Source organism: Corvus hawaiiensis, chromosome 4, assembly GCF_020740725.1.
Source record: "Corvus hawaiiensis isolate bCorHaw1 chromosome 4, bCorHaw1.pri.cur, whole genome shotgun sequence".
NCBI lineage: Eukaryota > Metazoa > Chordata > Aves > Passeriformes > Corvidae > Corvus > Corvus hawaiiensis.
Genome location: NC_063216.1, coordinates 20,074,292 through 20,102,218, shown reverse-complemented (window position 1 = coordinate 20,102,218; position 27,927 = coordinate 20,074,292). Strand labels below are relative to the sequence as shown.

Sequence of the window (27,927 nt, the reverse complement as noted above, 5' to 3'; positions counted from 1 at the left end):
TCAATAGACAGTGCACAGAAGAACCAAGCTGTGGTTGGTTGTAACTCGCCAAATAAAAATAAAAAAGAAAATAAAGTTTTAAAAAGGAGAGGACACAACAGAAGACAAAATATAAATGTGAGCAGTGCAGTATCAGTTATCACCAAATGCACTCCACAAAAACTTCACCTTCCAAAAAGTACTGACACAGAAAGTCCTGTGATCAGAGCCCAGCTTTTGAGCTCAAAGCTCAAAACACAGTCCTGTTCCTGGAAATAGGAATGCTGGGAGCGCAATGAGGTGATAGATGAGAAAGCCACAGTGTTCTAGTCCATCTTCCACACCTTCACCTCTGGCCAGCTCCTGCTCTTGACCTGCTCCTGGTTGACACTGGAAGTGCTGATTTCTGGGGAAATGGGCTCATAGGAACGGAGAGACAAGCTGGCAGCCAGCAGACCCATCCGGACACACGTGCCTGTGTCGTGTTTAGCAAGCATCCCTGCAAGGATTCCTGCCATTAAGCTGTGGAGAGAAAGAAAGGTGGTTTTGAACATGGCAGGAACAGCTTTGAACCCAGGAATGTGGCTGATCATCTGTAAGGGCTTTCATTTGGACTGCAACTAGCACTTACAGCAGCAGAATATGTCACATAGGAGGGCTGAGGTTATAATGAATGGGGTTTGCTTTTTCTACATCTATTTTTGCATTTTTTGTGCTTCTCATCTGAGATGTTGAGGTACTTCCTCTTGCACTATATTTTCTACTCTCCTCAGTTTTCCAGGTGACGTAGGAGAAAAGAAAGGAGCCTAAGAAGGGAAGAATCCGATTTTCCCTTGCTCTCTAGTTATTTTGTCACTTCTCTGCTCCTTCTCGGTGTCTTGTTATATCCTCCTTATGTTGGTGCCTCCTCTCCCCAAAGGATTGAATGGGGTGAGAGATGAAGTTTCCATATCTATGTGAGAGGGACAACATGCACAGCTGGAAAAAGAAATCCAAAGCTGAAATTATATTGGAAAGCCATATTTTTGGGAAATATTTGCTATGTTTTTTCATTTGAGATTTCCCAGTAAAAATGATGTGAGTGCAGTGTTTGGGATAGATTGGGAGCAACTACTCTGTTCACAGCAACTACTGTAACAATGTTCAGAAGCTAAGAGAGGACAAAGGAGAAGGGAAAGAGAATGGAGAAGACAATCACATTTTAGAGGAAGAAGCAAGGACAGGAAAATGTGATGGCAGGGAGGATTAATAAGCACATCTATGGGGAAGGTAAAAGGAGCCCTTACTTTGTACTCCACCTGATTACCTCAACATCTTTTTATCCATAACAAAGGCACAGAAGATTATGACTTTCACAAAGTGTTCAATCTCTCAACAGCTCCAGGAGTTGAGAGTAAATATTTGGGGGAGCATCCCCTAGCAATGCCATGTGTGGGCATGTGGTGTTAGGTTGTCACGGCAGCCGGGGGCAAGGAGCAAACAGACACTGCGCACTTGCTCAGCTCATGGGCAGATCTCTGGAGCTGTGGAAGAGCCACAGGCTGGAAGGGAGGCATGAAGTGCCCTGGGTCACTGTTTCTGGATTGCATTGTCCCCTGACCAGTGCTTCTAAAGTATGAAGGTTCACGGGGACTAAGCTGGGGAAGTGTTACATCTTAGATATTAGGAGGAAATTCTTCACTATGAGAACGGCAAAACATGAACAGGTTGCCCAGAGAGGTGGTGGATGCCCCATCCCTGGTTGGAAGGGGCTCTGAGCAACCTGATCTAGTTAAAGGTGTCCCTGCTCATTGCAGAAGGGTTCAAATGAGATGACCACTAAAGGTCCCTTCCAACCCAAACCATCCTGTGTTTCTAAAATAGTCCTTTGGAAGTGCCACCAGGCTGGGCTTGGGACACGTTACCAGTTTATGTGTTGCGAAGATGGCTTGTATGGCAATGCAGTGTCCTGGCATTTCCAGCCTGTTTTGGCACTCTTACGCTGTAGAACAGGGATTTGTGGAGTTCAGGGGAGCAGTTGGGTTTATTAGTAAGAAAAACCCTGGATGAACAAGGGGACTATGAAAATTCCCCCACATGGCCTTGGGGACTCTGGGGAGAGGAATTTTCAGGCCAATGTTACTTCAGGAATGGCAGCAGCAATGGGCCCCTGGCTTTCATACAGGTTTGGAAGGAAAAACAAGCTTCCAAGTTCTCCAGTATAACTCAGTGGAGGTGGTTGGCAGTGGCACATTTTATCTCACCTATGGTCTTCCCTTGAACTTTATAAAGGGAAAGGAACCCCTAAGAAAGACATTTAGTTTACATTAGCCTCTAGAAAAAACTCGTCCTGCAGTAAGGAGTACTTGTGTTCTGAGCAGATGGTGCAGAGGGGAGGCTGTGTCCCTGAACGGGCTGGCTGAGGACACCTGCCAGAGGTAGTGAGCAAAGCTGAGCTTTCCTTAGGACAGGCTGACCCCACGAGGCTCCTCCAGCCCCAGTTCCTCTGCTGTTATTACACCTATTGCTCCAAACAACCCTTTGGTCTTCTTTGGAGAATACCAGCTTGCAGCTGCAGTCAGCTCATCTCAGAGGTGATCTGGGACACAAGCAGCATGTCCTGGTGTTAAGCAGGCTAATCATCTTGGCAAGAAGTTATTGATTGATTTTAAGTAAAATATTGAGGATTCTCTATGTTAAGAAAAAAAACTCAAACACAAAAACCTTTTCATTCTGCCCACTGATAAGAGAAAAAAGAAGAGTTGCTATGTTGGGTTATTGGTAGGTAAGAGTAGAAAGGAAAAAGGAAATATCTGTCCCATACAGACTATTGGTCTAGCCCAAGGCAATGAAAGGACAGAATCAATTACTGCACCTATGAAGAAAGAAGAAAAAAAACAACCTGACTGCTACATACAGTTTGTCAAGTTAACAAGGAGCATAATAAAATATTACTCTGACAGACTGAGAATTGATCACTGGGGGTAGGAATAATAGCTGTCATTTCCCACTTCTCTGTATGGCATTGTGTGAACAGCCAGGCGAATTATACAGCAGACTCTTTTGAAGCAAGAGCTTCAAAATTGCCAGAGGCAAATGCAGAACCTGATGAAATGCTTTTACAGGGCCGTTTTAGCTCTTGAGTGGCAGTTCCACTTCCATTGGAGAAGTGTGGAAGTAAGGCAGTTAGTTAGTAAGACAGCTTTGATGTAAGGTGGTTTACTTTGCTTTTAGCAGCTCAGCCCGGAGTAATTCAGAATTCTTAGATTGCCAGGAAAGGCTTGGATCTTGAAGAAAAGCAAAACTAATAATGGCAAGCCTGGCTTCCAAGATGATTCGGGGGACGTTTTCAGCAAGCTTTGCAAGGAATCACTGTAACCAGCCCTGTTCTCACATCCTTAGCGTCTCTTCCTCAAGCAGGAGGGTATCGTTACTTTTACAAGGGAATTTCAAAGGAATCCGATCATGGCCCTTTCACATGCAGCTGGAGAGGACAAAGCGGTGAGCGATACCTGTCACCAGCTCCTGAGACGTTGACTATCTCCTCCCTGCTGATGGGGATGGCGGGGTAGTGGGCAGCACAGAGCCTGGCAGCAGCAGTCTGTGGGGGGAGGGAAGGGAAGTTAGTGGGAATTGCCCAAGCTGATAAGGCCTGATGCGCCTGGTGCCAGATCTGCATGGATGACAAAAAAAAAAAAAAAAAAAAAAAAAAGAAAAGGCTGAAAAAAAGGCAATAATCTTTTTTCACACTTCGGTCATTTAAATGAAGCTTCCTGCAAATGAAGCTCGAACTCATGAATATTCACATAAGCACATTTAATTCTAGCTGACTCTAAACACTGCTGCTAGGAGCCAGCAGTATATGGACAGACAACTTGATTTTCTTTCAGAGCTGTGTATTCCACCCCCCCAAACACATACATTTTCCAGCAGTGATGCTATGTTTCCCAGGATTGCTGCCATGCCACCAGAAATAGTAACAGTGCCATATGGTCCAAGAGAGAAGCAATTGAGAGCTCAGAGTTACTTTTCCATGCCCTTACCTGTTCTTGAGCTCCTGGATAAAGCGAGATGCTCCCTCCCAGGCTCTTGCCACACAGGAGGACACCGTGAGCACCGAGGGTCACCACCACACAGTGCAGGTGGGCCAGCAAAGGGCAGGCCAGGGCCACTGCAGTCTGGACAACATCCTCCAACCTGGATGGCAGCTCTTGAGAGAGAGGGGAGGGGAAAATGTGCTATAATGGTAAAGGTCCACAACCAGCCTTTCTGTGGGCTGACAGCCTATTTATGAGCACTTCTACTACTATTTATAGGCACTTCTGAAATGTGGTTGGTAAAATTTTTTTTCTTTATATTATTGGAAACATGGAATTCTCCAGAGTTAGACTTCCACGCTGTACTTTTATGCTGAGGAACCCAGCTCTCAAGGGACTAAGCATATGTCTGTAGAGATCAAAATTCTGTCTTGAAGAATGGTTTCCTTGTCTTAATGCTGTTGGATTTCCACCTGCATTTGGTGGGGTGTTTCATTTCTGCACAGGGTGGTACTGCTGGGACAGGTGCCCTCCAAACATCATGTTTCAGGGACACTTTGACAAACCAGATACTGCTCCTGTTTAGGTGATGAAGTGAGGCAAATGGGATCTCTGGTTTTGGGCAAGGAGCTCTCCCAGGCCTGTTGTGGTCTCTGATAGGTCATCAGTCCATACAGCCCACGCAGAGATGGCTGTAAGGGGCAAGACACCATGAGCACTTATGAATCCCCACTGTGTTATAAACCAATTTGCTTGTATTATGGACTGAAGCAGAAAATGCTCTTCTCCAGGATCTAGGTTATCTAAAAGTCTGACTGACCCTTCTGAGTATTCAATACCTGCTGGCAGAGGGTTCCCGAGGGTCTGATTTATTGCTCTCAGCTCTTGCAGGTTGGGGGAAATGTATGTGAGTGCTTTCCAGCTGTCCGAGAGGAAGGGCTTGGAGGCCTTGTTCTCATCTGTTGGCTCATAGCACACTTCAAAAGAACAATGCAATTGGTTAGTTAATTAATTAATTAGTGGCTCATCTCTGCGTCAGAGAAGGATGCAGCGTAGAACACTTAGAATAATTGGCACAACTGGAGTTACACATTTAAACTATTAGAAACTTAAATATTATTTCCCCCAAACTTGGGACAAGGTCTCCCAAGGTTTCCTTCTCAGTGCTCAGCAATGAGACAGCTGCTTCTGGCCCTGGATGATATAATCAGACTCCACTTTTATTACTCCAATTAGCTGGTGTTGGAGCCTCTGCCAGGTTTTTAGATCACTGTGTCCTTCTTTGGGACTTGATTTTAAAAAGGAAAATGTAACTCCAAAGGTTTAGGAAAGGTCCACAGCATACCAGTGGAGGGAGGCATTTATTTTATGGGAATGGAAGAGAATTCTTCTCAAAAGATGCTTTAGCACTTTTTCTGAGAAGCAAACTATATTGCTTCTATCAAACTGGCAGAAGTGCTCAAATTGCCACTTGCCTTGAGATTAAAAGGCTCAGAGAGCAGCATTCCCTGGCCTTATGGCAGTGCTCAAGGGCTTTACCAACTATGCTTCAGGAAATGTGGTTCAGCTGCAGAAACAGGAAAACTCAAGGGAAATCAGAAGTGTTTTATCCATTTGAAGCAGAGTAGCAGAGTACAGAAAGAGGCGCTGAATAACCCGGCATGTCAGACAGTAATGGATGTCTCCAGCAAGCAGCAGGGGTGTGCCTGGGCTGTCTTGGCACACGTGCTGTGGGGGCAAGTTCTCCTTACCTGCTAGCTGGTGCTCTCTAGCTAGCTGGCAGACGTACTGAATAGTGGAAAGAGGCACATTTCCATCAATGCAAATGAGCGGGGCCTGACACAGGTTCTCCTTGAACTGGGACACCTAGTTAAAATCCAGGACACAGAGGAGAGACAGCTTGAGTCATTGCAGAGGGACAAAATCATTGCTAGTCAGACTCGATGTAGGATTTTGATTTGTATTCCAGCCTTTAGGTGCAGGCATGAACCTAAAAGAGTGATTCCCTAAGGAAAAAGGATTTTTCCATTTGCCCCATCTCCTCCCCTTCTCCTTCCCCTGCTCCTGGCCATTAAGAGCTGGACTCAGTTGGCAGGGCCGCTCCAGCAGAGAAAGATAATTGCTGGTCCTCACTAGACCACTACAGGGAAATGGAATGCTGCTGTTTAATGCCACTATAGGATTCCCTGGGCCATGCCTGGCTTGACTACACCTTTGCTCACTGTGCATGTGGTCTGGATGTCCTCTCTGCACAATGCCTCCTAAGAGAGGTTGTTCAGCAGAGTGTTTTATACCTGGGCCCCACTGAATCCCATAGGGATGGGGTACAGTGGAGCAGTGGAGTAGGGAGCTGCTGTCCTCTCCTTTGGCTCTCTGAGGCTGCACAGCCATTTGCTGGGATGCCAAGCCAGTGCTATGGGCATTCCAGCAGCATCCTCCCATGTCTCTGCCAGCCCTGGTGGAAAGAGGGGCTGCCAAAATGCACTTTGCAGCACAAGACTGGTTCAGAATTTCCACTAGTCACAGCTGCTTTGTAGAGCTCAGGAGAATTAATCCCTCATGTAATGGTTTTCTGTGCCAAGGCTTGGGGGAGGCAGGGTGGGGATGGAAGTGGGAGCAATGACCATATTTTTCTCTAGGAAGGCTCCACCTCACGGAGATGCCACTGGTAAGTAAGTTGCACTTAACTTCCATGTTGCTGTCAGTCATGAAGCGCAGGCTTTTGTTCTGTCGATAAAAGGTTGAGTAGGAAAGGAGGGTGCAGTGATGGGGCTTTCACTGAATCACTCCTTAATCACTGCTGCCATTATGCTTCCCTGATGTTTTTGAATGTTTGGATGTGCTGAGCAACAGTTTCTGTTGATACAGCTCAGCATGTAGAAACAACAGGGATGGTGGGGAGGGGATGGAACAGGAAGACTTGCTTTAACCAGTGTTCTGTCCACCTTTTTTTCTACTTTTCCCGAAGGGGTGAAATATAATTCCTGTACGTGGACCGGATTTATTGCTGGCTTTAAGGTGCAAAATTATAAGTTAGCTTGGACAAGTTAATGAAGAGGATTCTGGCCTACAAATCATGGATGATGGTAATGGAGATATTTATAAACCAGAAACAGATAGAAACTCCATCTGGGTCAGCAGCAACAGAGGGCTCTGGTAGCTTTTTACGCTGCTATGGCAGTGGCCAGTGTCTGGGGTTAATGTCAGCCCATCCCATGTCCCTCTGCACAGCCACTCCCTCCTGGTACAAACTTCACCCGTGGCCCTTTGTCACAGGCCCACACTCTCTCTTGTAAGAAAAGCTCACAAATCCAAGGAAGTGCATACATATTGCTCCGTTATCTGGTGGTGGATGTCCATGTCTCCCAAGCCGACGCTGAGCTCCCCAGCACTGGTGATCACAGCACAGTAAGAGGCTGTGCTCTTCCCCTCCAGCTGAAGGACGCCTCTCATGTCCTGGAACACGGAGGACAGTTACACACCGAGCATGTTGCTCTTCCCTGCCACACCCGGCTCACTCTTCCTGTGCCCACCTGGTCTCCAGCCCAGCTCACTGCTCTCCCTTGGGACAAGCAGCATGTCAGAGGTATCTCAGTCTAGACAATGCTGGCACATGGCTATTCGTTAATGTTTGCAATGCAACAAATGCTGCAGGTTAAAGCAATCCTTTAGTAAATGAGTGGCAGGTCTCTGCTGTGCAGTTTCACAGGTTGTGTCTCCTGTAGCAGAAGAGTGGTCTGTCATGTGGATGGAGAAATGTATCTAGCTCAGGAGCTGACAGAGAAGCTGGAGGTTTTAGGGAAATGGTGGGAATGTGTTTTGTTACAGGCAAGGATTGCTTGGTGGCTGGCCAGCAAGTCCACCTTCCCTTGGGGGATTGCTCACTTGGATGGCACAAACTGTGCTGTGCAGAGAAGAGATTGTAGACCAGCCATGGTGAAGCCTTTATAACCCAAAATGGGGTCCATGTTCTCATTGCTTCATTTGCCAAGTCACTCAGACAGCCAGAACTAAGGCCCCATGGGCTCTGTTTGGATCTCAGGGTCACGAGAGCACTGGTAAGAGTCAATGACCTTGACCAGCCTCACCTGGGGGCTGCACTCACACCCTGCCTTGCCTTCAGTCCTGCCTTTTCTCCATGGAGCTGCCTGATGCCCTAGGTTAGAGCTGCCCTCCTGGCTGTTTTTGCTCCCTGCTGGGGTAGTGATATTCTGCATTGCTGTCCTGGGGAGCTCCTGCTGCTCCCAGCTCCCTGACTGTGGACAAGCTGCTGCTGAAGCCAAGTATTCCCCTGGGGTACAGGTAAGAGGTGGATGCAGCTCTGCAGAGGATCCTGTTCCTCTGAGCTGGGGAGGTGTCCAACCTGCAATTCCAGTCTCACATTTTCTCTCTCTTGGGCTTTTACCAAACCAGGTTAATTTCGGCAATGCTTAGCGTGTCCTCAGGTTCAAGGTTTACACATTTCTCGCTATGTTTAGCATTCACTAGAACTGCTCATGGTTGCTCCTGATTTACCTCTATCTCCTCCAAGCACCACTTCCTGGAGCTGAATTCAGACTGCAACATAAATCTAGCCTGTGCTTTGGAGGTGGTTCCTTGCCTTCTAATTGTCTGTAGCTAAAGAAGCATGGAATCATTCCTACTCTTAGCCTGATGGAAGGTGGCTCTGACATCTGCCAGGGTTGGGAAGAATTTGCCCTCTGTGTAATGTCATCTCTCCCATGTTTCTGAGGTGTCACCTCTGTGCAACGTACCATGTGGTGGCAGTAGTGCAGGACAGACTCTAAATGCTCATCCTTCCCCACAGCTGATAAAAGGAGAGGAGCTTGTCCAAGACGGCTTAAACAGTCTAAAAAGCAAATGGAAACAAAAGCTATTAAATCCACCAGAGTACTGTGAACACAGTGACAGCCTGTGCAGCATGGGTGTCTCTAGGAAAGCCCTCTCCTGAAAAACTTAATTCTCATCAGTCCTTGCCTAGAAGGATGTTCAAGATGAAATTGAGCTGTAGCTGCTGCAAATGACTGTTTGGGGCTGAGTGAGGTATCCTACAGAGAGTTGAACCAGCACCCTGAAACTTAGGATTATTTGGAACATGTGGGAGGGGAGGAAAAGAGGGGGAAGACAATTCTGCTCTTTTCTGGCATCGTCTCCTTTACCATTACAGGCATGTGGGTTTTCCCACACTGCTACTGAGCACAGCACTTTCTGGTGCTGGCCCTCCACACTGCTGTTCCCACCATGGTATCTTACCAGAACCACTGAATCTGAATGCATTAATGGGAAACCCTTCCTCCTCTCCTCTTAAGTTGCCACAGATTGTACCTCTGTAGGCGGCATGGGTATTTTGATTTTTTTTTTCCCCCACTCAAGCTTCTTCATTAGTGATCTGAAGTGACAGTAGATTTGTGTTAGGAGATTGGGAAAGGTCTAAAAGATGGAATAATCCTAAAATCTTTCTGTAATCTGTCCCTGTTAACTTCAGTACAAGAATATTGGTCTGCTGCTGCTCGTGGTGGAGCCCCAGGTATTGTGTGATCCTCTCCCATTGCCAAGGAATGTACCCTTTTCTCTTCTACAGTAATGCCCGTACCCCACTTCCTTTTGCCCATGGTATGTGGTTTATCATTTTGGAACTGTGATTATTCCTTTCAACTTCTGGCTCTAAGCATGCTTCTATAGTGACTATATCCTGGCATTAATTAGTCTGAGGCTGCTCAGTAGTCATTGGAGACGCTGATGCTTATTTCCCTTTGATTCGGGGTTACCGCACTATGTGCTAGTTAACTTCAGATTTGTGGACCCTCCTTTTCCCAATCTTCACTCCCTCCCCTCTTATTTCTTGGAATGGGCCCTGCCTTTTCCAGGCAGTCTGCCCACTGGTATATTGCCTAATGTGTCCCAAATCTTGTCAACATTCACCATCTCCTGCTGTTGAAGGAATACCAAAGGACAAATCACAGCTGGCATGCACCCGCAGGCAAACCCAAGCACCAGGCACCTGCCAAGTTCCTTCCAACACCGCCAAAGGTTCGTCTCACTCTTCCAGCATTTGTTTGCCCACCACCCTGGAAGAAAAAACTGTTAATTGGCAAAACTGGGAGGGCTGCTTGGCATAGTTGCTATGTTTCCATTATCATGTGAAGTTGATATTGCTGAAATATAGAGCAGCAATAAGAGGGAGCAGAGGGCATCCAGCTCACAGATTGAGGGCAATACAAACTTCTAGAGCCATCTACTGACTTAAATCTCCATGACAAAGGCCTGCTTTCAAGGAGGGGAGACCCACTTGACCACCCCATGAATTGCTAGTTTGGTCTCATTTGCTAAGACCTCCTAGAATGGCTACTGAATGTTTCAGTCAATGCGAGCAGCCCTCTGAATTTACCTGCTCACAACAACCTGGGACTCCAAAGTTGCTGGGGCTCTGCCTTCCAGGCCACTCAGCTCCCACCTTAAGCAGTTTGTGGGAGTTATTTATTTATTTATTTCCCTCTTTGAATGTAAAATGAGATTTGTTATCTTTGCTGTACTGCCTCTGTACTTTATTCATGGAAGGATCTGTTTCAGAGACTGAAGGCTTTTTCACTCACCCATTGCTTCCCAAACATCTCTCTCATTAAAAATACCCTTCTTTTCCACATGTGTGGCTATCAAATTCTTTTCTCTTGCCTCTGCCTTCCACTCCTCTGTCCATCTGCCTCTTTGTCACAGATAAATTGTCAGAACGCAGGCAATCGTTCACCCATCTCATTCTAATTCTTCTGCCGGAACAATTACATCAGTAAGTGCTCAGATCAATTTGGGCTTCATCTGACTATCAAATGGTTTTAGAGCTCTTGTTTCATAAAATCCTGAAGAACGTTTTCCATGTCTGAAGACAGCTTGCCACTGGCAGTCCTAATGCCTGTATGCAGAAGCTCCTGGCCCAGTCCCTCTGCCCTACACCAGCCCAGGTGCACAAGAACACCCCTGCACATACACATTTTTCTTGCTTGTTAACACCACTATCTGTTCTAACCAAGAAAATGTATTGCCATCTCACTGTAAGACATGTCCTGCCCCCAACCCATCACTGTGCTTGGGCATTCTCAAAATTCATACTGAAGCTCCCCTAGGATTCTTCTTCCCCTGTGTGAAGCTGCACATCTGTCCTTTGCACAGATGCCTTTTCCTGCATCCAGCCCTGTGAGAGGCTGCTCTCCCATCTAAATATGATCTTTTATTTCTCTCCTCTGACTTCCAGGCTCTTTTTATTAGCTCTAACTCTCCCCAGTTCTGTAGTTTGTAAGACTTGGTGCTAATTTTTGATACCTTTGCTTTTCTGTCTGGCAGTTCTCCAACCTGTTTGGGCCACCTGAGCAGAACTGCCTGTATATAAGCAACCTATGGCCTTTATCCATCCTGGCACTGCTTGTCACTCCTCATTAACACAAATGCCCCTCCCTTACATTTGCTTGCGCTCCCTGGGAATTGCCACTGGTACTGTTGGGAATGAGGATATTTCCATCTGCATCTGTAGCCTGTTGAGAGTTGCAGATTTCAAAAGCAAAGTGAGCTTGGCTATTTTAATTCTGAAGCTCACTCTGTAATACAGGCAGCCGAGGAAAAAAAAAACCCAAACCCCAGCACCCCAAAATACAAAGCAAGGTGCTTTTTTAGGCAAGTCAAACAACACGGCTTTGAACACTGGCCACTATTTCAGTCTTAAAAGAGGGTGCTAGCTGCCATCAGCAATAAGCACAAGCTGCAGTTTATGTAATTCCATTATCTGTGTTTTAAAACCGATGCCTGCAGGAATGGTGAAAATACTCATTAGCTCCTTTTGCTGCCTGGCATGGTGATCCTCTCTTTTAGTTCCCCCTACACCCCAGAGGCAGAGTTTCTGGGGGGGGTTTATGCCAAGCCTTGCCCTAAGAACAGATGTAGCAGCCTCCTGCTCAGGGATCCTGCTGTGGGTGACCTCTGCCGTTGTACAACCCCAAAGGGCCTAAAAGAAATGAAGATGCTAAATCTCTCTTTAAAGTAGCAAGTGGGTACAGTGAGAGAGAAACCAGCAGCTGGCTTTTAAAGAAAAAGAAATGAGCAGCTCTCATCACACCTTACCAACTCAGCTGTAACTCCAAGTCTGAGTGGTATTCAAATACCTCTTCTTGGGTTTGGGTGGGGCTGGCTCAGATTAAAGAATTTAGGTGAAAATGGTCTTGCTAAAAGTGATCTGAAGTGAGGCTGGGCTGATGCTTTCTGGCAAAGTTTCAGAGAATTGAGAAAGTCTCTGGAACTTTCTTCCATGTCCTAAGAGATTTGAATTCTTAATGTTAAAAGGAGACTCTGCTCAGTTTCTGGGTATCTTGAGAAAATTATAACCATAATGCTTTTTCCAGCAACTTTCTCTCAGCAAAATTGTTCATCGTTCTCAGCAGGTCAGATAGTTACATATTAAGCATTTAGCTTCTGGGTAGCCTTGAAAGCCATGTGGGAATTACAACCAGGTCAGAATACTGCTGCTTTCCTGCTGAGACAGCATGAGATGTGAGTGGTACCCAGTGCTCTGCAACAAATCCAGCAGGCATAAAGGTGGGATCTGCTGGGTGCCGAGCTCTTTGAAAAAAAAATCTGTCTTTAAAAAGCTAAAACAATGATGTTGAGAGGAGCTTTTTCCCTGTGCAACATTAAAAGCCTCCTTTTTCTCTTGTCAGCTGTTCCCAGCAGGATCTACACTGATCCTTGGCCCCCTCACCATGCTGTCGGTGGTCCAGGGATCTGCACTCGTGTCTGACGTGCCAAGGAGTGCCTATTCTTCCTTGGACACAGCTCAGCTCCTTGTCCTGATGGCTGAGTGTGGGCTGTGTATGGTATTGGTTACATCACAGCTGAAGCAGTTGAACCTTTGCTTTTCCAAGCCTTTATAACCAGTGCCACAGCATGTTTTACCCTTGACCATTATAACATTGTTTGGCCCCTGTATCATTAAATAGCCAAATTCCTTACAGACAGCTTCCCCTGCACATTTTCCCTCTCTGAGTGAGAGGACTTCACAGGCTGCCCTATCTGATGGCAGAAGCTTCCTGCCTTGGCTATCATCACAGAGTGATTTGAGACACCAAATAGTTTTTGAGTAAGCTTCACCACCTCAGTCTGCAGTACTTCATACAGCTCGACAAAAATCGTACAGGCCATGCAAATAGCTGTCATTTGCATGGGGGAGTCCCAGGTTTGGTCCACTTTAGCTTCTTGTTTGCTTCTTGTTCAATCCAAACTGAGAGGAAGGGGGTTCTGGTAACATTCAAAATGTTCTATTTTTTTAAAGCTTTTTTTTTTTCTTTTTTAATGGGGGGGGCAATGTCTGTGCGTGTATGAGACTCAAATCCTTCATGCGTACTCTGCACAGAGTCTTGCTCCTATTCATCCTGCTTTCCATAGCTAAGACAGCCTCAGACAGCCAGAGCTGGCTTTTACCTGAGGGTTTCCTCCCTATGGGGAGATGGTATGGATGACACATTGTTTTGTCCCTCTCTTGAGTGTCAGGGATGGTGATTTTCACCATGGGGACAGAGTAGGTCAGGATATATCGCTCCATTATCCACCTAACCAACCCCAAACATGCAGCATTACACCTCCCAAATGTGTGCATACACACATGTGGATATCATACATGGATAACACCTTCCCCCCAACCCCTTTGGCTTGGCAATCCCGTAAAAGTAGCTGGAAATACATTGGTGCTAACAAAACTACTGCAGATACAGTACCAGGATGTCAGGGTTCTGTGCCTTGGCTATAAAATCAACGTTGATACCTCCAATCACCACCTTTAAGAGGGAAGAAAAGGGTAAAAAGTGGTTGGAAGGACTTCAGGAAAAAGTTTCCAAGTCTTCTTTGCTTTGCCTAGACACTTTTCCCACCCTCTTGAAAGCTCTCTCACTTACAGTGTAAGGGCCAGTGCTTATTTTGAATAGCTAGACACAGGTTTGTGCAATCCCAACCAGAAAGAATCAAAATCTCTTGTATTTGTTGCTTTCTGAACTATGCCTGCTGACAGCCAGCCCCAGCGTGGCAGGTGGGATGTTACAGAGGACACACAGGGATGCTGATGGTTTCTCTGTGTGATATACCAGGCCTCAGAAACATTCAAGCACTGGTGTGTAAAAGAAAAGAAAATGGGAAAAAGTGGGCAGAAAAATGCAGCCCTTTCTTGCAAGCTCCCAGGAGAAACTGCCATACCCAGTGACACTTTACAGATCACTTCTTTTATTGTCCTACAAAGCCAGAATAAGCAGTTCAGCTCCACAAACAGGAAGTTTCCAGATTCTTTGGGGACATACAGCTGGTTTTTTTCTCATCAAATGCTGGGTTATTGCCTCTGGAGTCACTGCCCTCTTTTATGTTGACAAATCCTATTGCAAACGGGTTTCAGAAAATCTTTCATGTCTCTAAAGACCACCAGAATAGATTTCCTGTAAATTACATGGCATGCAAAAAATCCAAGAGAGTGAACAGAGTATTAGGGTTATAGTAGATCTTGTTCAGGATGTGCTGTAACTCTTGTGATTTTGTCAATCATGAGCAGGAGGCCAACAAAAAGAGGTATTTATAAACATTTATGGCTCAGCAGCTCAAAATATCTCTCCCCACCTTCTTCCAGGTCTACTCCTGTAGTCACAAATTCCCTGGCACTAAGAGCAAAAGAGCTGAAGCTGTACATAAGGGCACAGTAAAAGGTGAAAAGGTGATTAAAGTTTTAACGGCCTTGATGGCCTAAGACTTAATGAGATTAGGCCATTGTCAGTGTTTACTCCTTGTAAATGTGGATAGGCAGAGGGAGAGAAGACACTTATTTTTGAAGAATAAAAAGGGAAACTAAAGGGAGAATGTCTGAGAGTGTGAAGGAGAATGATTAGTCCCTGGCTGAGTCACCTTTTACTTTTGGGAACAGATATAAATTTATCTTGTGCTGTCAGCAGAGAGGCCTCATTTGGAGACCAGCAGAGGACTCACTGGTTGGGGTGGGGTCATGTTCTCTCCTCGTCGAGGCAGGTTTCCCTTCCTTCTGGCTTTCTGTAGTTTGCTCAGGGCCACTGCAATGCAGCTGCCCACTCTGGCATTGTTCTGGATCAGTGCAAGGTCTGTTTGGCATTTCTTTGAGGAAAATTAAAAATACCAGTGAGTCTGACCTGTTAGAAGCTTATGTAGGAACTGTTTAGAGGGAGAAAGCAGGAAATACATGCTGAGACTTGATAGGTTTGATTCCCTCATACCATAAACCTTTGGGGACAAGTATAGTGGGTTACAGTGCTGCATGAAAACTCTGATTTTTCTGTTGTTGTTGTTCACCTTCTTCCCCCAGTGTCCACAGAGAGGAAACCTGTCTTTGACAGGTGGGGAATAGAAGCAAAGGCTTCACAGAGAAAAGAGAAGTGTGTAAATTACAGCAGAGAGCCTAAAAACCTTAGAGGATCTTGGTCAGCTTTTCCAGAAAGAGATACCTACTGAGATTTTGCCAACTCACTATAAGCAATTCTTTTCTAGTAATTGCACTGGGAGCAGAGTATCAGAGGCTTTGGAAGCCCTACTCTGTGGCTGCATATAGCTCTTATATCCAAAAATGCCTTTACCATTCTGCCCTGATCGGTCAGGTCTCTTAGAGGGCTGGCAGCAGAACCTGGATGTGAATCTGGCTCTCCCAGATTCCCAGCCAGTACATCTGCTTTCTCTTGGCTGTGCAATAGCATTCCTGCTCACCCAGGGGTGTTTTCCCTCCAAGCTTCTCTTTCTCTGTACCCACACGGAATGTTGGATAAGGCAGTGTGATGTGCAGCACAGCGCTCTGGGAAGCCCAGGGACCTCCCAGTGTGCAACCCCAGCACAGACAACAGTATCCAGAGATTCCATCACAGAGCAGGCAAGCTCTGGGTCAGATGTGAGGGATTTCTTTGGGCTCTGGAACACCTACCATCTGTGCTGCCCTCCAATTTTTAATGGAAAAGGGGATGAAGACAGTAAGGATGTTCCTGAAAAATCCGGATGCAGGTCTCATCTATTTGCAGACCTGAAGTGTTTGCTCCTTGCTAGATTGTCAATAAAGTGACAGTGTTTCCTACCAGGCATTATCAGAAGAGATAGGAAATACACTGGAGTACTTTCTTTTTCCCCCCATTTAGTAAAAGGATACTGGAGTCCAGTGATTTCCCATCAGTTAATTGTGTGAGCTTCTGTAACAAAAAGGGGGTCACTTCTTTGCCTGTGATTCCTTTGGACCTTCAAATATAAAAAAAATGCCCACAGATGAGCTGAAATGGCATCAGAGGAGAAGCACCGTTGCCAGCAGATACTTTATCTCCATAACCACCTACCATAACAAGTCCTGTAAACAAGCTTTGGGTTAGATAAAGCTACAGTCATGGGCTCACCCATGGCCAAGGTTAGGCTGTGCTACGGCTGCTGCAGCACCGTCCCTGAATTTGTTTACTTCCCCAAGACCGTGGGCTGAGCAAAGGAAAGGCTTAGGTTGCTTCTCACCTGGCTTGGCTGAGAGCTTGCTGGATGGCCTCCTCGATGGCCTGGCCCTCGGCAGCTCGCTCCTGGGGACAGGGCACTGCTATCAGCACCCCGCTGCTCAGGCCCAGCCCCAGAGCACTGTCTGGGAGAGGATGGGAATACTGTTAGTGACGCTCCTTGGAGAAGTCAGGTGCTGAAGGACAAGGACAGAGGAGAATGGGCACAGGGTGTAGGAGGCCTCAGAGCTCAAGCTCCAGTTCTTAGCTGACCAAGATTAGGATATTCTCCAGCTACCAACCAATTCTCATCTGCCTATTTTGAGTATGGCTGTACAGTAGATGGAGCAAAGGGTTTTTTTTCTTTTTTAAACTGATCCCCCTTCTAAAGGCCCAGAAGCTGTTTTTGTCAACATATTATTATGTGTTGCTTCCACTTCACTAGGGTGAATAAAACATGAATGAACATGCCAAGCTGGCTGCAGCTGGCTTGCAGTTTTATTTGCTGTAAAGGCTGGACCTCTCTGCTACTGTATTTTCAAAGCACTTTTGATGCAGGAATGGGGGAGGTGGGATGGAATATTTTTCAGGGCAAATTTTTCTGCAGACTTAAAGAAAGTGCCTCATCCAGGGTGATTCTTGTGTCCTTCTTTTCCAAGACCTTACATGGGCCTTTGCCACGTGAAACACACCAATGAGTTTAGCTGCCTCCTCTTCATCCCGGACCTGATATGGTGCTTGGAAGCCACTCTGGCGTGAGAAGAAGGCTGGGAACTCTCTTGATTCTCCAAAGGCAGCCACGCAAACACCCTGAGTCTCCTGCAGCAGTGGAGGTGAGACAAGCAGGTGATCAGTGGAGGGAAAGGGGAGCCAGTTAAAGAATGCGACTTTTTACTTCTACCCAGAAAGAAACTGCCTTTCTTTGGAACAGGTCTTGGTTATTTTTATACATCCTATTCTATTCTATTCTCTCACCAAGAGCGAGACATGGTAAGTGGCTAGATCAGATCTGGCTCACTGAGGCAGGGGAGGCATGCACATCCTTTGTGTGTGCTTGGAGCTGATCCAAAGCCATGCAGCTGTCATTGGCACCATCCTGAGTCCAAGATAACACCCTGGGATCTGAAGATATGTCATGAACTGACAGGAATATAAAAGAGTTCTGCTTGAGATTGAGAAATATCAATGTTGGCTGTCACACGAATTGCTGGCTGTGCTGGTTTCCAACATGCCAAACCTTAAAAGGTGACTACTGAAAATCATCTGGATTCCCTTTTTAATTCTGATTTTATTTTAGTGTTTGATGGATCTAGCTTCCCTGATCCATCAGTTTCTGGGAGCATCATCCCAGAAAAGCAAATCTCATGCCAAAGTAAAAGGACATGGCTAGCACTACCTTTGACCTCAGCTGGAGCAGCTGCTGTAACAGCCCCTTGGGCATGGTTAGATTCATGCTAGGGAGCAGCCAAGGACTACAGAACTGTAAATATGGCTTCCCATCCTCTCAATAGCAATTTCTGAAAATCTTTGGCTTAGGACCCATCCCAATGCCACTGGGCACTCTGTGCACAAAGAACAACATTATCTGCTTTCGGACACCACAGCCCATGCTACCTACCAGATATTCCAGTGTCCTGCCAATATCAAGGATAGACTTGGCTCCTGCAGATATAACAGCAACTGGAGTTCGTCCTAGCTCTGTCAAGTCAGCACTCACATCCAGAGCTGTCAAGGGACAAGCAGCATTGTGTTGGTGATTGTGGTGTGCTCCAAGCTGAAGAAATCTGACCTCCCAAAAAGCCATATATGCCTAGGATGTCACAGCCTGACTTTATAACTGCTTAGATCCACAAGCAAATATTAAAGGTTTAGATTGTGCCTTTAGGTGTTGAGATTGAAAGAGGTATTGACAAAAAGAAGTCACATGGCTAAGGGCAGAGGTGCAGCCTTGTACTCCATCTCTTGGCTCTTTGATCACATTGATAAAGAGCATGCAAAAATTTGGTAGAAAAGAAAGAAAAAGGTGTTGTATGGCAAGGATGAAGTTCCAGGAGATGGAATATCATTGAAGTAGATTTTGAGTTTGGAACTGACAATGCTTGCAAAAAAAGAAAGTACCACAGGAGTTGACCTCAGGAAAGTTCCTGTTCTGGAATTTACATCACAGCTGAAAGGGATGGCATACGACAGGGCACTGCACTTGTGCTGTGCTGGAAATATATATGGCTGAGAAGAGAGAAAGCACTTAAAAGCCACAAATACACAGCCAAGACTGGGCCATTTTCCAGAGAGGAGCACACACCTCTAACACAGAGCACACTCTTTTGTGGCAAGGCTCTTCTCCTCCTCAGCTGAGAGAGCTGATAACAACACTGTGCTTGGCAGCCAGTATCAGGTTATCCAGCCATTACAAAGAGGGAGAGGCGCAGTCAGCTCCTGTTGCACCAGAAAACAGTATCAATATAACCCCGTGTAAGCAAAGGATAAAGAGAAACTTCCACCCCCTTAACTGCAGGAGCCAAGTCCAGGGCTCAAGAGGAATATTTTGAAGCTTCTGGAAAGGTGACATAAGGGAGAAAACAACCACAGTTGTCATAGATCAAGAAGAATTTTAACTTTACTCTTCTGAACAGACAGTTACTGTAGGACCAACTGGGAAAAAGAAGGAATTAAAGAAAACTGTAGCAACAGAGAGAAAAGTAGAAGGTATTGATGTTCTTACTGTTCTCCCCATCCCGATGGACACCTCCTATGCCACCTGTCACAAACACGGGAATTCCTGCTTTGTGTGCCGCAATCATTGTTCCAGACACGGTAGTGCCACCAGACAAACCCTGTCAGGGAATAACCAGTCACAGTCAGCACGCAGGGTGACATGGAGAGGCAGCTGTGGCTGTGGTCTGCCACACAGCAGTGTGAGCAGCTGACCAGTGAAATTCTAACATAAATATTCTTTTAGGCAAAAAGGCAGAGGAATTCACTTAGGAGTTGGACTCTGTAATCCTTGTGGCTCCCTTCCACCTCAGAATATTCTGTGATTCTGTGAATCATCTGTTGTCCCTGCTCTATAAGCCATTCTTGCCCTGACAGCAAAGGCCTTTGCTCTCCAGGGTGTTCCACGGGCAGCTAGTTGCACCTTTAGCTGTCCCTTTAAGCTTGGGATGGCCTATGTGTCACATAGTTTACATGCAATGTGAAAATGTCTTATCATGCCAGTAAGAATATTCTTAGCCAAGTGCCCGTGGCTTGCCAGCACATCCAGAACGACTTTTCAGGAGCCCTATTTCAGGTATGTTATTCCCTCATTCTTCTGTATTTTGACTCTAGTTAGGAGCACTTTTGCGCTTACCAATAAGATACCACTTTCCATGATGTTTCTGAGAAGTTTAAAAGCCAGCTGGCTTGAAGCTGCAGAGCCCTATACTGTCACTAGAAAAGCAATAGACCACTACACTTCACTAGGAAAGACCACCCTAGAAAGTCTGCACACCATACCTGGCTGAGGACAAAAGGAAAATCTCTGCGAGACACTTTAACTGCGTTTTTACTGCTTGCCAAGAACTCGAGTTCCTCGTCTGTGAGTCCCACGTGGATTTGGCCCCTTAAAATACCTACAGTGGCTGGCACTGCTCCATTTGTTCTTACAATTTCTTCCACTTCTCTGGCCATGCTAAAATAAGATAAACAAGACAACAATCACAAAATTAGGGGTGCAAACAACCGGGTGAGAAAACTGTCATGTTTGATGGCCATCATTCACAGTTCTTGTGATTTCAGCTACGTCCTATTCCTCTTGTGTCTGCCTCATGGCAGAAGTCTTTGCACTTGAACTTGCAGAAGTGAAGAGCTCCCATTTTCAAGGATGGCAATGTCTGAGCTCTGCGCTTCATTTTTGAGAAAAATCATTTGGTTTACTAGCAAATCTGGTTGTACAATAGACTACTGAAAAGAGAGAACTTCTCAAAATAGAACTTTTCTGTATATTTTACCTGTTAGTTCTCTGACATCATAGACTTTCACAGAAACGCCAGGTAGTTCAAGTCCTGCTCAAATGACCAGGATATATTTTTCATAATACAGTCAGATATAGAGTAATAACGGTGCCAAAAAGCTGCTGCCTTAGGGTACTCCAAGGCTGCAGGCCAAGTCTTTCTAAGTTTAACAGATTTTGTACTTGATCATTCATACACTATCTTTTTTAAGAGGAGCTTCTTCTTCTCCCCTTCTGAGCTATCTGGACATATGCTAGGCATTCTTTAACTACTGAAACTACCTCTCCCCCAAAACCCAGTTTTTAGAGCTTCATTTTAAGACCGAATGTCAGGCAGAATAATGGCCAGGTAAAAAGCAAGATGGAAAATCAATATCAAAACCTTTCTGTGCTTTCTGGAAGCAAGGATGGAGGCGAGAGTGCAACGATTTCTGGAACTGTAACACAATGAAACATGAGTCTACTGAAAATTGATAAATAAAGAGAAGAGGTGTGGGGGGTCCATGCAGGGTCCAGAAGACAGTGAGAAGGGACCAGGAGCTCTCACAGTAGCTGCTCTGAGTGGGTTAAGGAACAGATTTCACTTTTGTGTTTCAATCCTCTTTGCATTACAAAAGAGACAGGAAAGGAAACTGCAGAGCGTTTTCAGTGTCTGTACAAACCATGCAGCTGAAAAGGCTGATAGCTCTCTTTTAGAGCAAGTGGTGACATTATCTGCTGCTCCATTTTAAAGGAAGAAGGAAATTTAAGGTGTTGGATAAGAAGATAACTAGGCTCAGCCATATTCCTCCTTAAAAGTCCAAATACAATTGTTTTACACTTGAGCTCATCATCTGCTTGCCTAACGACCTGACATTTCCATTTGTTCTTGCAACAGCTTTGGCTTGACCAAGAATAGTGATATCAATCCAGTAAGTTATGTGCTTCATTCTTACAACTTCACTGAATGAGGAACATCAAAATCCACCACCTCAGATTCAGAGGATAGGCCATGCCATGTGTAATGATGGTGCTTTCCAAGGCTACAACCGGTCTCCCCTCCACCAGAGCTTCCTGTACAGAGGGATGAATCCTGACATAAGCACCTGGGGATAAACACAGAAGAGTGAGTTATTTGTGTGGGTATTTGCAGTACCTACGGAGCTGTTTTATAAAAAGCAAACTGTCGTCATCACAACAAATTTATCCCTCTCTTCAGCTGTCCTTTGGGGTGAATTTACAAATAACTTTAGGAAGACTAAAGCTGTGTTTTATCTAAGTGAAATGTGTGCAAAATATGTCTACTGTTAACATGAATTACAATCCTCACCACCATCACTGAAGGATCCTCTGCCACCATCTTTGCAGTTGTATTGTTACTGGCTCCAGTAACATTACTTGAACATTACTGTGAACAAATGAGTCCTGCAATCATGCCTAAAGATGGGAACATGTTTTAAAAGAGTGGAAGCACCAAGGATACCATAGTAACTCAATATATTTTAAGACTGTCGTACACCAAGGCTCTTGTGGCTCTTTGCTGTGCTCTGAGAACACTGCCAGCAAGGTCTCTGCTGAATTCAGATGAGGAAAATGCTTTCCACCCAGGAACTGTTTCAGAATGCACTACTCACCATGCAGAAGTCTTCTCACCTGGGTGGTCCCACGTGCCATGGAGGACACGTGTCTTCCCAAGCTGTAGGCTGTCTTCCTAATCATCTTGTGCATATGGTCCTGAGATAACAGATGCCAGGTGAAAAGGAAAGATGCAATTTACCAATGATGTGACCCTGAGAAGCTAAACATATCAGCTCTTGCCTCGACCTTGGAAGGTAGATAGCCCTTGCCCAGGAGATTGCCTGGAATCTCCTGGTGTTTCCAGTATGAACCAGGGTGTCAAAACAGAATGTTAAGCTACAGAAATGGAGTTGGAACGGGTCAACCGGCCCATTGTCAATGCTGGGCTGAAATCATGGAGCAGAGAAGAGGATGAGGAGTAACAAACTAGGGAGAACTCTGAAGTAGAAAACCTTTTAAATTCCAAAGTGACCTGCTCATGATAGATTTCAGGCCCAGCCACTGCCACCTCCAATGTGAAAGGTCACAAGGAGGAATCTACAAGGCAGAATAGTGCTATAGGGATATGAACCTGTTTTTTGCCGGTGTCTAGGAGAAAATAAGCAGCTCAAAAAGGAGCTGAGAACTGACAAACCAGACTGGAACTGCAAGGAGGAGAGAGAGCAGCTTTCCCTAGACCGGGAGTGCTTTATGCAGGCTCAGGTTACATCATCCTTCTTAGCGCAGTGCCTTGGAAGCAGAGCGGCAATTCAGCCCCAGCAACAAACTCCAGAACTCCTCTGGTCTCTTAGCAACTCCTTTTCACTCTAATTAAATTCATTCCCAAACAGAGAAAGAGGGGGAGAGAGCTGTAAATGTTAAGAGAGTGGTCTGGTCTGAGCCTCGGGGCAGTTTCACTCAATGCCTGGCTGCTTCACATACTTTCCCTGGGCTTTTGGCCATATCCTTCCAGTCTCCCTGTTCCTCACCCCTTCATTAGGAGGAACGGATTGCCTTCCTCAGTCCTCTGTACCTATTGATAATTCAGATAGCAAATTAATTAAAATACAGTACTGGGTCATGTTACAGTTAGCAGAATATGGCTCTGCTCTCAGTACAGTGTGTGGCACTACAGCTATACAGAAAATTCTCATACCCGGGGAGAGTGTATTTGCCCAAATCTAAAGACTTCAACTATACAGGACAGCTTGGGCTGTGTTATTTAAGAAATGTGGGACTGGATCAACTAGACACGACACACACCTGACTGAAACACTAAGATTTTCCACTTTCCAAATCCTTTTTGTGCTAAGCTCAGCAGCTTGAGCTGTTCATGGGTTCATGAAAATGTTCTGGTATTGCTCTGTGTGTGCCTACACACCCCTCGCTCTCTGGGGCAAAGTCAGCTTTGGAATAAATTCATTAAGCCAGCCAGGGATCTGCTGAGCTGCTCGAGTTGTGCTCTGAATTTTAACAACCCCTCAAACTCTGAAGCACAACAGCCAGGAGTGCCCAAGCTGTGCTGGCCAGTGGATAAAAACCAGCTGCTCACCACCTGAAACCCAACAGGGCTGAGCTGATATTCATGGGAAGCTTGGCCAACATTCAGCCTGAGCTGGCTCAAAGATTTTTGAATCTTGGCAAGTTTCGCAGCAAGACCCATACAACTTTTTGCTTTGTAACCAAATTTTGCAGATTCATAGTGCAAGTTTTAGGCAGCTCAAGCACAGAGCTGCTCTCCTCCCACCTCCCCTGTGACCCCTCCGGCATATCCAACCTCATGGAGCAATGGCCTGGTGTCCCTTACCTCTGGGTGTCCATCTCATGGAGGGAGGCTGGGTGGGTACTGGAGCGGTGCCTGGGCAGCCCTGGGAGGAGGTGGAGGAGGGGGTGCGCTGGCCAGAACTCCTGGCCAAGAGAGTCTATTTATTATTAACCACAGGCACAGCTGAGCTCCACAACTGCTCCCTGCCCAGGGTGCAGGGGGCCATTTCACAGCAGGGCCACGAAAGCTTCTGTGATTATTTTTGTTCACGCAGAGCCACATTTCCCCCTTGCTCTTTAAAAGACTTTTCTCATTTTTCAGATTCCTTTCCTATTAGATTTTTTTTAAATCAGTGAATTCCTTGCTCTCTAAAACAATGCCTTTGCAGACTGAGCCCCTTTGTGCTTATTCCTAAAAAGCAGAGGAATCACATTCATGCCTCCCCCGCAACTCTGCCAAATGCAGCTGTTAAAGCTCTTTCTTCTCAGAGTGAGAGCTCTACCCAGCTCTTGGCCTCTCCAGCGAGGAAAGCTGTAGGTCTAAAGACAGTTGTGGCCACAATTTTCTCCCATGCAGTCACCTGGCTACATCAAGAACACAAGCGGTGCTCACAGCAAAAAACTGTTTTAGTCTTCTCCTATAAAGACAGCCCATTCTAGCAGTTCAAGAGCAGCTTTGAACAAGGACTGTGAAATTAATAAATATTTGTCCCCTCCTAAAAAAACCATGATACTTTGATATCTAATGCACTGGTATTGTACATGTTTCAGTTTTATATTCTGGAGGAAATATCAGAGGTGAGAGATGTCCATGAAGGAATTGATTTACAGGTTAAAAGACAGACATGATTCTGTGCAGCTTCCATGCACAACATAAAACTAGCTGAAGTAATTACTAATGTATTGCTGAAGTAATCAGTGTCAGGGAACTGATTTTACTGCAATCCATTCATCAGGAAATTGTAAAACATAGGTTGCTAAAGCAGTATTGGAACTCTACACTCGTCCCTTTCAAAAGAAATTTCTCACAACTTTTGTTTAACCCAGCAGTAACAAATTGTGTCTTATTTTCTACATCCTTCCAATCTCTTCAACTAAACACATCCAAGGAAACTTCAAACAAAGCTTGCTGAGTTACAAAGACAATCTGCTTCTGACTTCTGCTACTCAGTCTGGAGGGAATTTAATTGCAGGAATGATAGATTGCATCCTGAGATATCATAAATGGAAGCTGAAGATTTTGTGAATATTAGCTTTTTCCTGGGAGGATGGGTAGCCAGATGTATTGGAAAGAAAATGTGTAGGTAAACTAACATTTGTTAAAAATACACACACATTGTAATGACGTAATTTTGTTTTCCATTAAATCTATTTGGAAAGACTTCAGTATTGTAGGAATCTATCTGGACCATCATATTTTTGACATACTCTCAGACAAGACAGTTTAGTGACCAAGTTGGTCACTCAGTTTCCAATTCTCAACATCATCTCAAGGCGATCTTATGCAGTGGGCACCCAAGTTCAGCCTGTCATATTAGGTAAGTCAGGTAAGGATGTTTTGCTTGATGTGCCTTTTTTTTCCCCTTAAACCCAGTGGAAAATCAGCCTGTTGGATTTTCACCTCAGCTTTCCAACATGAACCTGTAGGTCTCTGAGGACATTACTGCAGTCTTGTGCAGCTTCCCAGCTCTGGAATTGTTCCCAGCAGGCTTCTGCAGTGTGATATATGGCTGATGATAGTGATGATGGGGTTTGGAAGCAGCCAGTGGGTGACTGGCAGGAGAGAACCCCCTGGAGAGGAACTGGAGACAGGTTTGTATGAAAGTCTGGGGCACTGCACAACTAGCTCCAGCATTAGCTGCCTTTCCAGTCCTGTCTGCCTGCTGTGACCCGGAGCTTGCTGTTCCTACTTCCCCCTCCAGGCCTCAGAAGTAAAAGTTAATATTAAACAGGTTCCTGAGTAAAATGGGAGAGGCTGGGAACAAAGAAATTGCCATGGCAAATTCCTACTGCCTGCTGGGAGCTGGGCCCTCGGGCCACCCTGGCATTTTTCTTTTTGAGTGATTCCTAGAGTTAACATCTCCCCTGAGACTCTTCTTCTCTCAGGGGCGTCACTGCAGAAGGCATTATGGAAATGGGAAACTCCACATTACTTTTGTCACTCTGTCACACCTACGATGGGACGGTATTTTCCTTTCCCTGTGTGCCTGATTTCTAAGAGTCTGTTTACAGTGGTTAGGCTGGGATTTGCTCACTGGTGTTCCTCTGTTTTTGAAGCTTGCTTCTAGGTTGCCAATATCCAGGAGACCTCCTAGACACATGCAGAATCATACAGAACACATTTAACCACTCATTTATTTTACCCTAGTGAGAACTATGGTGCCTTGAACTCTCTGTCTTGTCAGGACAACAATCTAACCAATATGAAGGTCTGACAAAGTCGGTCTTTAGTGATTTAACTGTCTGACATCCTTCCACTTTCATCAACAAATTTTCATGATCATTCTAATGGATCCAAAATAACTTCCCAGATTACCGTAATGGCTTAAAAGTATTTGTTGTTTTTTTTCCTAATGTGCAGTATTTTTTCCTCCAGCTTTTCTAACAGAATTAAAGACTGAACATACACACCTGCTGCAATCTTTGAACTTTTATTTCAATGCTGAACATTGCATGAAAAATGCTCTGTGATGGAATCAGGTGCAGAAAATAAGTTTTTTCTTTCATATTTATATTGAAAAGGTCTTCCCAATTCTCCTGGGACAGTTTTCCATTGAACGTCCAGGCTTTCTCATAACAGGGATTTGTGGAACTGAATTTATAAACTATTTGGCATTGATCACTGTGCTGATAATATCAGGAGGGAGTCTGCTGCATAGAGAGCCTGGATGAAGGTCTTTATTTGGATGCTCCGTGTCCTGGATGAAGGTTGGTCTTATACAATCATTCATAGAAGTTGGTCATTCCAAACCTGTTGGAGTTCAAAGTTCATTCCAAGAACTAGCCTTCTTCTTCTTTTTTTTTTTTTTAATGCATACCTGTACCTTGGTTTGAAGTCTGTTAAAATTGGTACATATATTTCACCTCCTCTTAATTCAGAGCTGTGTTAACCCAGGTCTGGATTCTGCATATTCCAGAAAATGCCAGCAAGTATTCCCATTGCCTCATTCCTTAGGTAGTTTGAGGGCACCCAAGTCATGGTTTCAAGGCAACCTGAAAACAGATTTACCTCTTCCCTCCTGTCTACTGCTCTTCCTAAAGTCCAGCCATCCTAGGGTGTTGCCTATGTTTAGAACAAAGGCTTCATCTTAGTATTTTCTGGAGTGACTGATGGCTTGGATACGTTTAATTTTTTAATATATTTCCAGGGAGAGAGGCAAAGTATCAGTAACACTGCACTGACAGGCTTCTCCATTCACCTTGCCCCTGCGCCCCTGCTTGTCACTGTCTTTTCGGAATGTGTGAAGTGCTTGGCTTAAGGCTCTTGGCAGTAGGAAGCCAAGGGCACCATGTGGATCAGGCAAACAGTAGTTTCACAACCAGGATTTATTACAGAATCACAGAATAGGTCCGGTTGGAGGGGACCATAGTGAGTTATCCGGCCCCACCTCCCTGCTCAAGCAGGGTCGTCCTGGGGCACATGACACAGGATCGCGTCCAGAGGGTTCTAGAATATCCGCAGTGAGGGAGATACTAGGGCAGAAGGACGCGATGTGTCGCAGCCAGTTAGTGCAGCACTGGGCGGCTCGGTGCCAGCTTCGGGCTGGGCCTTTGCGGCGCCACTGTCCCCTTTTGCTCCCCACCCCACGCCGGCGCCACATCGCCGTTCCGAGCTGTTCCCTCCTGGAAAAGGCCCTTTCCCGCCGCCGGCTGATCCCGCCGGGGCGAGGCGGGCCCCGTGCCCGGGCGCGGGCCTGCGCCGGGCGCGCTCCCGCCGGCGCCACGGGGACGCGCGCGGGGCCCGCGCTCCCAGCGGCCGCGCGGGGGCAGCACCGGCGCAGCCCCGCCCCCCGGCGCGTTCGCGCGGGGCCGCCCCGCTCGGCCAATGGGAGCCGCCGCTCGGCCGGGGGGGCGGGGCCTCCGCCGAGCCCCGCCCCTCGCGGCCGGAAGGATCCGCTCCCGGAAGTTCCGGCGCTGCCGCCGCTCT

The 27,927-nt window shown here is 45.9% G+C and overlaps 1 protein-coding gene across 6 annotated transcripts; it reads right to left on the bottom strand.

The window, feature by feature from the left end:
* Positions 1–112: 112 nt before the first annotated feature.
* LOC125325378 (pseudouridine-metabolizing bifunctional protein C1861.05-like) lies at positions 113–24,024 on the bottom strand. Of its 6 annotated transcripts, none has more exons than XM_048302352.1 (19): positions 23,824–24,023; positions 22,094–22,193; positions 21,451–21,565; positions 19,985–20,159; positions 19,212–19,323; positions 18,108–18,214; positions 17,182–17,308; positions 16,515–16,635; positions 16,168–16,253; positions 14,994–15,121; positions 13,748–13,807; positions 9,997–10,063; positions 8,750–8,844; positions 7,323–7,451; positions 5,747–5,861; positions 4,835–4,972; positions 4,002–4,168; positions 3,471–3,631; positions 113–501 (listed from the first exon to the last, which is right to left on the bottom strand). In XM_048302352.1, the coding sequence occupies exons 2-19, from the start codon at positions 22,185–22,187 to the stop codon at positions 306–308; spliced, it is 2,193 nt and encodes a 730-aa protein (XP_048158309.1). In that variant the 5' UTR covers positions 22,188–22,193; positions 23,824–24,023; the 3' UTR covers positions 113–305. The 6 variants fall into 6 exon arrangements, with proteins under 6 accessions (XP_048158309.1, XP_048158312.1, XP_048158310.1 ...); XM_048302355.1 differs by having other exon boundaries at positions 3,471–3,559; positions 23,824–24,022; XM_048302353.1 differs by lacking the exon at positions 23,824–24,023 and adding an exon at positions 22,609–22,793.
* Between the last annotated feature and the right edge of the window lie 3,903 nt (positions 24,025–27,927).